At 45.7% G+C, this 10,810-nt stretch overlaps 1 protein-coding gene across 1 annotated transcript in view; it reads left to right on the plus strand.

The window, feature by feature from the left end:
- C8A (complement C8 alpha chain) overlaps window positions 1-9,813 on the plus strand; it is a 72,031-nt gene extending 62,218 nt beyond the window's left edge. Inside the window, exons 9-11 of the mRNA XM_086390190.1 lie at window positions 871-1,028; window positions 5,120-5,342; window positions 9,307-9,813. Of these exons, the coding sequence (XP_086246316.1) occupies window positions 871-1,028; window positions 5,120-5,342; window positions 9,307-9,458 (533 nt within the window). The 3' untranslated portion in view covers window positions 9,459-9,813. The remainder of the gene's footprint in view (window positions 1-870; window positions 1,029-5,119; window positions 5,343-9,306) is intronic.
- Window positions 9,814-10,810: the final 997 nt, after the last annotated feature.

The raw sequence follows: 10,810 nt of genomic DNA on the forward strand, positions 1-10,810 counted from the left end.
AGCTGGGAGGAAAGGCATGTGCAGACAGAATCTGGAAAGTTAAGTCCCATCAGGTACAGCTCAGAGGGAGGACACAAGTTTGCTGAGAGATAAAAATGTGGTTACCAAGTCCAAGTTCAAAGAATAGTTATTAGAGAAAAATTGTGCAAGAATACTTGATAACATCTCCTGCACAGGTCACTGTACATGCTCATGTATTCATTCATTCATTCAACATGTACTGAGTCATTTTTTCCAGGTGGAAGACACACAAGATGCAAGGATGCTGAAATAGATGTTTATAATAGATGGATGAGTAGATGAGGTTCAAGTTACTTCCACTGCACTGGGCTACTCACGTCTCAGGGTCTTAAGTCAAATACTTCACTTGGTCGCCTTTCCCTCCTCCCTCCATTTATCTGCCAAGATTTACCCATTCTTCTAGGTAACTGACTTCCTACCTGACCACCTCCCCACTCCTACTGTAGATCCGACCACGTCTTTCTCTGAACCCCTACTGAGAAATCAGTTCTAGTACCTATAGTATTTGGCTGAAGCTATTTGGCATATGGTAAGCACCAAGCAAACATTTGGCCTGTAAATGAATACATGAATAAATTCATATTATCCATTTTTCCATCTTCTCCCTCCTCCATGTTGGGCTGAGCTGTCTTCCCAGGGCCTGCTCTAATCCAAAGGATGAGTCGATTTCCAAGTGTTGGTGCTTCTTTTCTGCCTTGTCCTGCTAGTTAACTGAGCAAGGTAGAAGACTAGGAGACAGCTCTAAGGAGAGCACTTAAACTCTGCTCCAAATCTTATTTAGTGGAACTTGCCAACTGGCCCTCTGGCATCTAAGGAAATGCGCTAACGTGATTATTCTCTCGATGGTAGCTGAAAACGAGAAGGCCATGGGAGTGGAAGACTTCATTTCTCGGGTGCGCGGCGGCAGCTCTGGCTGGGGAGGCAGCTTGACCCAGGACAGCAGCCTCGTTACGTACCACTCCTGGGGGAGGTCATTAAAGTATAATCCTGCTGTTATTGATTTTGAGGTAAGTCTTTTCGCAGCTGAAGAAACTCTAGGTCCACAAGGAATGAAAGTGAAGCAGACCAGATCATTTTATATTTCTTATTATGAGTCCATCAAAAAACAAGATTAAATGTAACGGCACGCTGAACTGGTGGCCTTACCCAAGCCTGGCTACAGGGATGCGTGACTCTATATGCAGGCCACAGGAGGGCTGGGGTCACAAGCTTACTATCTGGTTAGGGTCTAGTGTTATACTGGTAATCCTAGAATTTCTTCAGGAGTAGTCCACCTTATAAAAAAAGCACTATTCTCATTTATACATAAAAGACTTTAAAAATCACATCTGTTAAGTTGGAGGTTGGCAAAATTTTTTCTGTAAAGAGCAGATAGTAAATACTTTAGGTTTCTAGGCTATATACAGTCTCTTTCATACAAGTTCTTCTTTTTCTCCAATCTTGTAAAAATGTTAAAGTCATTCTTAGCTCAAAGCCCATACAAAAACAAGCTGTGGGCTTAGTGTGATTCCAAGCTATAGTCTGCTGCCCCTGCTCTAAATGATGTCACCATGATGACCTCTGGCACAGACAGGATTCTCCCCATTGAAAAGATTAGGAAACTGAGGTTCCAAGTCATCAGAGGACTCATTTAGGGCCACAGAGCCCATAAGTGGAAGTACCTGGATCCAAGACCTTTGGAATTCATGTCCAGTTCTCTCTTCCCTCTATTCTAGCACCTTCCTTAAAGCCATGGTTCTCAGCCACTAGGGTCAATTTTTCTCCCCCAGGAGACATTGGGCAATATCTGAAGACATTTTTGACTGTAACGACTGAGAAGATGCTATTGGCATCTAGTGGCCAGAAGCCAGGGAGGCTGCTAAACACCCCCCAGTGCACAGGGCAGCCCCCACAGCAAGGAAACCGGCTGCTGGTGCTAACAGCGCCAAAATTGAGAAAGCTTGCCTTAAATCCCTAACCCCACAAAGGAAGTAAAGTTATATTCAAACTGTAAATCAAGTGAATTGTTCCACCAGTATCATCACACCATTTAATTCATATGTAAGAAAACCTAATACTGTCTTTTGGGAGAGACAGCTTGAGTTTAGGGTGAAGAAGATGTAAGCCATTAGAAAATGAGAGTTGCATTTTGGGCTTTTAAGTAAAATTTTATTGTTTTCTTGCCCATTTTTCCTGACCTTTGCTGATTTTCTATATATAATTAAAAATTCCAGGTGTGGACACATTCCTTCTCTTTAAAATATATACAAACAGTTAAACCTAAAAATCTATTACAACACCCTCTTTTCTATGAAGAAAGAGGTCAGATGGATTAACCTTGATTTCATTTCTTCTCCAATAAGTAAGGGACCATTTTCACGCACCTGTAATTCACATAGGGTCTGAAAATTGCTATCATCAAGCTATTAGTGATTTGGGCAAAACTGTAAAATTGATATCAGGAATAATATATCACCTTTCATGGGCAAGAGGTAAGCTCTTTGTTTGCTTTGAGTAAAACTTCCAAGGGGAAGACTGATGTGCATGATTTGGAGAAGACTCAATACTGTCTTTTGGGAGAGAGAGCTTGGGTTTGGAGTGAAAAAAGATGTAGTTTGGCTCACGGATCAGCCACCTTTTTGATGTGTGTGTGTGACCTTGGATGAGTTACTTCATCTTCTGAGGCTCAGGGTTCTGCTGTGTAACATGGGGATAGTAAAATGTTACATCTCAAGGTTAGGGAGAGAGACATCAGTACTTAGTGAAGTCAGATGAGGAGGCAGGTTTGCGGAGGTTAAGGAAGCTGGCCACATCTCAGAACTAGAAAATGGCACAGCCCAACTGGAGCCAGGACTGACTGATTCTAATGCTCAGGATCTCTTCACAACCCATGATGACCCCTGGAAGATTGGATTTGATGCATGAGGCTGTTGGCAGGTCATAGAGCAGGGGATTGATGCAACTAAAGCTGTGCTTTAAAAGGAAAATGCTTAGAGACAGACAGACAGGCAATCAGACTACAGACATGGAGGGGAGGCCAGTTAGAGAGTTATTTGGAACCTGATGCTCAGAGTGGAAAGAATCTTTTTCACTTGCATATTCCCAGAGCTTAGCAGTGTCTGTTTATGGCAGGTGCTTAGACTGAGTGAACACAGGAATCATGCCATGTGATGATCTTGTTATGGTATACATTATTATATGTTATCTGTTATTTTATAGTGTGTTATATCATACTACTTTCCTTCTCTGATTTTTTTTTTTTCATTTGTAAAATGGGAACGAGACCGTTGCCAATAGCTTTCAAGCTCTAACATTTTAAGCATCATTTCCCCAATCTTCTTCCCTCTTTAAGTCCCACCAGCCCAGGGAATAGAAAGGAGAGATGAGGATCTGAGTTTTGGGCTCCCCCGGAAGGTCAAAGGGAAGCTGCCCAATGGTCCTGGCTTTCTCTGGAACTAAGAGTCAATTTATCCAGGGCAGTCCATTCTGCACCAATTTCCTAACAGTGGGGCCAAATTCCCTGCACTTCCAGTAATGGTGTTCTCCCCTTGGCAGGGGGCCCAGCCAATACCAACATGACCAGCCTGGTGACCTCAGCCACGGCCCCTGGTCACAGGACAAGGTTTGTTTGCCACAGGTCTTTCTGTACACATTTCCAGGAACCCACTCAAAGCATGGCGAGTGCCCTCACTAACCTCTGATTCTTGAGAAGTAAGTTTGCTCCAGTGGGGTTCGGTCCCATCTCAGAATGGCTCTGTGACCTTGGCAAATCCTTCCTCTCTCAGCTCCTCAGGTTCCTCTCCTGTAAAATGAGAGACCTGGGAAAGAGTTTTTATTTTATGTTTATGTGTTTAAAAAATAGTGTTATAAGCATATTGAAGATGACCATATATACATACAGTTTAAAAAAATGTTTTTTTTTTGCTATCATCACATCTAACTAATAAAAATGGTGCTTTACTTTATACTGTTCTTCCTCTTTGCAATGGTATCTCACATTCATTATTTCCTTAGATCCTCATGTGAATTTTAAGTAGGTTATTATTCCCATTTTATAGATAATGGGGCTCAGGCTTAGGAGGGGCAGCTCTGGGCCACACAGCTGAGAAGCAAGCAGCATTCATTTAGCTGTGACTGTGTGACAGCCCTTCCCTGTCTTTCAACTTTAATCCTCTTGATAAATCAGGAGTGCAGGACTATTGTTTTCACTTTACAGATGAGGAAGGAAGGCTCATGTGTAATGGGACAGCGATCACATAGCTAGAAGCAGAACTGGGATTTGAAGCCAGATTTTCTAGCCCCAGATTCAATGCTCTCTGTTCTATCTATGACTTTCCAAGCCGGGGTTGACCACCCTTTCCCCACTAGGGGATATCTAGCAATATCAGAAAACAGTTTTGGTTTTCATGGCTAGAAGATGCTATCGGCATCTGGTGGGTAAATGCCAGCAATGCTGCTAATGATCATACAATGCACAGGCTGGACCGGCCCTGCCAATAAAGAATTATTCAGCTGGAGATGCAATAGTGCTGAGGCTGAGAAACCCTGGACTACATTCCTGCCTAGAATGGGCTGCTGCAAATATAAAACCACCCCAGCATACACACAGGCAAACCCCACACTCACACCATTAGGGGTTGTGCTCAGCAGTGGCAACACAACTGCCTGTCAAGAATTTTATTAATCCCTGCATTGAAGGGTGACAGTAAAACATACACATAGACATGTAAGTACTTTATACTCTTCCTGCCTCCTAAGAATGCTGGAGGGGGCGGATGAGTTGGCACAGATAGCTTTTGGGTTCTTGTCTTCCTCTGGGATCTGGGGACCACAGGTTTCAAAGTTATGTAGCTCCATGTTCAGCATGGTCCATTGTGTGTGGTCCTGAGCTGGTCACTCAAACACTCTTAGACTCTGCTTTTTTATCCATGGCCTGGGAAACCTAATACCCGCTTTACAGAGTGGCTGTAAAGTGGCTGCTTGGATCTAATGCAGCAGGATAATCTGGCTCTGTGTCTGGCATGCAGCAGGCCTTCCCGAGGCTTGATGACCAGTTCTTGGGCTCTGGGAAGCTGTACAGAGCCGAGGGTGCAGCCCTCTGTTCTTTCTGTGCCCACAGATGAAGCCAATCCATGAGATACTGCAGCACACGAACCTGGGGTCCCTGGAGACCAAGCGCCAGAACCTGCGGCGGGCCCTGGACAAGTACCTGATGGAATTCAACGCCTGCCGCTGTGGGCCCTGCTTCAACAATGGGGAGCCCATCCTTGAGGGTACCAGCTGCAAGTGTCAGTGCCCCGTGGGTCGCCAGGGCCTTGCCTGTGAGCAAATGCAGTCAGAGGGTAAGGCCTGCGCATCCTCACTCAGCTTCTAGCCTACTCCAGCTCAGAGGGTTCTTGGGGTTCCCAGCCTCTCTGCTCTGTGCCCTCTTGCCCACTGCTCTAGGAACCCACATTCTGAGCTCTATGACTGACCCCTGCGTTTACCTGTTCTTATGCTCTCTTCCTGCCATCGGGACCCTCTCTCAGATGAGAACAGTTTTAGACTGAGACGCATATGGACAACGGGGCTAATTTCTGGAGGGTTGTATTCATTTCCGAAGGCTGCCACAACAAAGTATCAAAAACTGGGTGGCTTATAGCAATGGAAATTTATTAACTCAGACTTCTAGAAATTAGAAATCCCATTCTGGGTGTACTGGCCAGGCTGCTTTCTTGTGAAGGCTCCACAAGGGAATCTCTTCTTTCTCCTAGCCTCAGGCACTTGTCAGCAACACTAAGCATTCTTGGCTTGTAGCTACACCATTCCAGTCTTTGCCTCTGTCTTCACGTGGTGGTCTCCATGCTACATCTCTGTTTTCGTATAGAAACACTAGTCATTGGACTAGGACCTCCCCTAATCCAACATGACATCATATTAACTTGATTTTATCTTCAAAGACCCTATATCCAAATACGGTAACATTTGCAGGTAATGGGGTTGAACATCAACCTATCTTTTGAGGGACATTATTCAATCCACTACAAGGGATAAATTGTCATGACTAAACACAAGCTTGGGGCAAGTAATGTAATGCTTAAGGTTGCAAAGTTAAACCTATTAAGCTGCAACACAAAGCAATTGCATCAGAAAAGAAGTTTCTCAAATAAGGGTCCAAGTCCCTTAAAGATGAAGTCTAGAGACCTGCGTGTGAATCTCAGCTGTTTCACTAACTTACTGATATGCTGATAATCATTTCTTCTTTCTGGGACCCATCTTTCTCATCTATGTTTCCATTTGAGCTTCAAGAATCTCTATGCATGTTTGAATCCATAAGCTTCCAATTTTTCCATGTATACTCGTACACAGAATGATGGCAAAAATATGGGCTACCAAATCAATGTATAAATCAGTCTCATTTGACAACTGCAATGATGAAAGCATAAAGAAAAATAATTCCAGAAGGGACTAAGGTTATCTATAAAACAAACGATTGAGGCACAGGGTAGATGGGATAGGAGCCTGGTTTTAGAGTGAGCTGATGGATGGGTAACAATTTTATCGATGGGAGGGTTGTTCTAAATGGGAGGCAAGATAGCACAGCTATGGTGTCAAATAGGCCTTCACATCCCAGTGGTGCTAATTTTCATGTTGGGTAGGCGTCTCCTGTAAAGTGGGGATGATGCTGGTACCTGCATCACAGGTTGGGCTGAGAATTAAACTAGCCAATTTGTGTGGCAAACTCAGTTCCAGTAAGAAAAAAGAAGAGAGAACTCTACTGGTAGAAGATCTGTCCTGAGTTGGAGCTTCATCTAAATCCCTCCTTTGTGGGCTAAAGGGAATATAAATGGGGTCCCAACAAGCTGCCTGATAATCCTGTAGGAAGAATTCCAAGATGGGTAAGCCAAGATGTGAGTCAATTCCAGAGTCCTTATGAAGGAAGATGCAGAGAACAAAACCCAAGCAGAACAATTACATGGGCCAAGCCTGGTACAGTTTCCTCATGGGAACTGGAAAAAAAGAAACTGCCTGTTAGGTGTGTAAGTTGGGAGATACACAGAAAATCGTGCAGGGTTGATACTGCCCAGCTCCAAGGCCCAGGGATCTCTTAACTTTTCAAGCAGAGTTTGGACTGCGTTTTAGCCCCCATTTGCCTCATTGGCCAGGCAACTTTCCAGAGGAACCAAAGGTCAGTGAACAGAAAGAATTACAAATCCTGCACCAGGCACTACTGCAACACTTCATGTGCATGAACTCCTTTATCCCCCCAAGAATGTGATGTTGTCGCTGTTCAGTTGCTAAATTCTGTCTGAATCTCTGCGACTCCAGGGATGGCAGCACGCCAGGCTTCCCTGTCCTTCACTATCTCCTGGAGTTTGCTCAAATTCATAGCCATTGAGTCAGTGATGCCTTATCACCCCAGTTCACAGATGAGGACAGGGGGGCAGAAGGAAGGTGAAATAATTTGCTGGGTCATCTATTTGGGGAGAGTCAGAGCTAGCATTTGGACCCAGGTGATCTGATGTTAGGACCCGGACTCTTAACTGTTACATTCTATTAATTTACATTCTAAGACAGGGGTCCCCAACCTTTGGGCTGTGCACCTGTAGGTGGCATTAGATTAGAAATAAAAGTGTACAATAAACGCAGTGCACTCAGATCATCCTGAAACCATCTCCCCTGCCCCCCCGGTCTATGGTATAACTATCTTCTGTGAAACTGGTCCCTGTGCCAAAAAGGCTGGGGACTACTGTCCTAAGAATCAGGGCATGTAGGGAATGAGGGCAGAGAGTCTGAGATGAGTGCGCTGACTATCACTCTGGGGAGTGGACAGGGAGGATATGGTCCAAGTGCTGGTTATAAGGTGACCTGGTTTAAAAGAACAGATGTCGGCTCTATCTGGATGATTAGAATCAGAGCATGTCAAGGGCCCCTAGAGCCAGGGATGTGTTTGGATTCCTGTCCACACAGCATAGTGCAAAGGCAACAGGGGGTGTGGACTACCCAGAGATGCCTCGCCAGTGATTCAGTGCTGGGCTTGGTGGTAACCATGCTGAGTCACATGATCCATGGTGGGCACTGGAAAATGGGGCATGATAACATTGATCTAAGGGGTGGCAGGGCACAGGGCGCTGGGTCTTCCTCACAGCCCTGTTTTCCCTATAAGATTACATTCAGTCAGTTGCATTCAGCTCATGGGGGTTCCATTAACCTTGTTCTAAGCAGGGTATGGACCTCGGGTGGCCATGAGGCTATCAGACTGAACTTTCAGCCAGACAGAGATCAATCTGGCAAGGAAATCTAAGGCTGGGGAATCAGCCACCATGGATACCCACTAATGGAGGGCCCAAGGGATTTTCCCAGCAAATCTTTGCCTGTAGGAACCAAGCCACAGAGGTGAGAGGAATAGAGAACCCTGCTGTGGCTGCCCCACCAGGGAGTATAATTACAGAGCTGGAAGGGACCTGAAGATAATCTAACCCAATGATATTCACACTGGGATCTGACGAAGGCTGGGGTCTCCTAGGGGCTGCCCCAGGGGAGCAGGGAAACCTAATAGACACCCCAGCTTCAAATAGGACAGCTTCACTTTCATCTGACTTCCATGTCGGGTCCCATCCAAGATTTCATTTAAGGCAAAACAACAACAACAACAACAACAACAGTAATGAAAAAAGTTATGATGGAAAAACCCCACTGGATGAATCCATCCTTTTCCTTTACAGAGGTGAAAACTCAGGCTAAGTGAGGAGATGGGCTGGTCCAGAGGCATACAGACAGCAGAAGGCAGCAGTCCCAGGCTGGAGGGATTGTGTAAGCTGGGTTTCCAGAGACAGTGCATGTTCAGCACACAGGTTCTGATACTCTGTGCAGAGAATCTATCAACCACTGAGGCTCCATCAGAGGCCGAGGGGGTTGGTTTTTGAACCCTCATTTAAAATCCCACTAATCCTTTCCCTAGGGATGTCTGGCTGGCCTTTGTCTGTGAAGCTCTAGGTGGGATGAGCTCCCTCTCTGCACACACTTCACTGGCTTGTAGTCATTCTTCAGAGGCACACGCCTCCATGCCTCTCTCTGCTATCCATCTTCCATGGAACCGCAGGTTCCAATTTCATGAGATGGGCTCCCAGTGGCCTCTTCTCACTCCACTCAGAGTTTCAAATTAAGTGTGAGGCAGCAAGCACAGAGGTCTTGGTTGGCTACACCCAGGCATTTCCCCAAGGAGAGCTTATAGACCACTCTAGGGTGGTGGGATGGGCTTCACTCTTCACTATCCAAGCTGCTGCTGGTATGCTAACCTTGTTCCCCGGGAAATCATCCATGCAGGAGCTAAGGCGGATGGTCGTTGGAGCTGCTGGAGCTCCTGGTCTGCTTGCAGATCGGGCACCCAGGAGAGGAGGAGAGAATGTAACAATCCCGCACCCCAGAACGGAGGTGCCTCGTGTCCAGGCCACAGGGTGCAGACCCAGGCATGCTGAGTGCCTCCAGGCACAGGCTGGAGCGGGGACAGGGGATGTCACTGCTTGTGCTGACCAATGGATACAGACCTCACTCAGCTGACAGAAGATACCCATCAGCACGGACTTTTTCTTTGTCCTGGACCAGACTGCACCATCAACAACCAACAGTTCTATCACCCACATAACTTAGTCAAAACTGGGTGTTGAGAGGGTTAGCTGCTCATGGAACTTTGGATCATCCAAAAAGAAAAGAAAAGAAAATGAACTATCTCCATCCATGTCTTAGAGGAACTTTTAGGATGGTGGAGGGACAAGGCAGGCAGATACTTTTGAAACCATCAATTACCAATAAAACAAAGTACCATGAGAATGATCTCAGTTCTTTGATAACATTTGTTCATTTGGAGAACCATTATTAGTTAGCAAGATAACTGAAACAAACAGAAAAATTACAGACTGATTCAAGTTCCTTCAATTTTCCTTCACTGGGACTCAACATATTCTTGTATTCCTTCAATTAATCTCTCGTGTTTGCTTGAGTTCTTACCACAAATATCACCTTTCTCCCATTTATTTTCTCATAGCACTCTAGTCTTTTCTTTCATTGCCTTTTTCACAATTAGTAATTATATACTGGATCCCACATTTCCTGTGACTATTTTTGACCTCTCTCCCCATGGATGGTAATCTGGAAGGCAGGGATCAGCTTTGTCTCATTCAGCACTGCGTCCCCAGAGGTCAGGGCTGTGCCTTGAATCAGAGGGAATTAACAAGCATCTGTGGCTGAAGGGAGGGACTGAACGAAGAGTCACTTCAGAAATGTGGTCTCTCCTCCACTCCCAGAGGGAAGTGTGAAATCCATGCATCTGCCAGACACCTCAGGCTTCCCTTCGGTTTCAGCTGGTAAAGAATCTGCCTGCAATGCAGGAGGCCTGGGTTCGATCCCTGGGTCGGGAAGATCCCCCAGAGAAGGGAACGGCTCCCCACTCCAGTATTCTGGCCTGGAGAATTCCATGGGTTGCATAGTCCGTGGGGTCACAGAGTCAGATGGGACTGAGTGGTTTTCCCTGTGCTGTGACTTTGCCCACCTGTGGAAGAGCCAGTCACATGAGGCTGCCTCACTGTTCCCACGGCATTCCACTCAGTCCTCAAAGAGCGGACATGGGTGTTGCATTGAGTTTTCCGTTGACCCAAAGATTGTGAGCTCCTTGAGGGTAAAACCTGCCCTCCCAGTTGGTACAAAAACTGTGTATTGACTGACACACACACACACACACACACATACATGTATATATCTCCCTATCCTTCCAGAATTCTCAATCATGCATGCTAAGTCACTTCAGTCATGTCCACTGCTTTGCGACCCTATG

Source organism: Bos grunniens, chromosome 3, assembly GCF_055505025.1.
Source record: "Bos grunniens cultivar Pamir isolate PY7600 chromosome 3, Bosgru_T2T1.0, whole genome shotgun sequence".
NCBI classification, from domain to species: domain Eukaryota; kingdom Metazoa; phylum Chordata; class Mammalia; order Artiodactyla; family Bovidae; genus Bos; species Bos grunniens.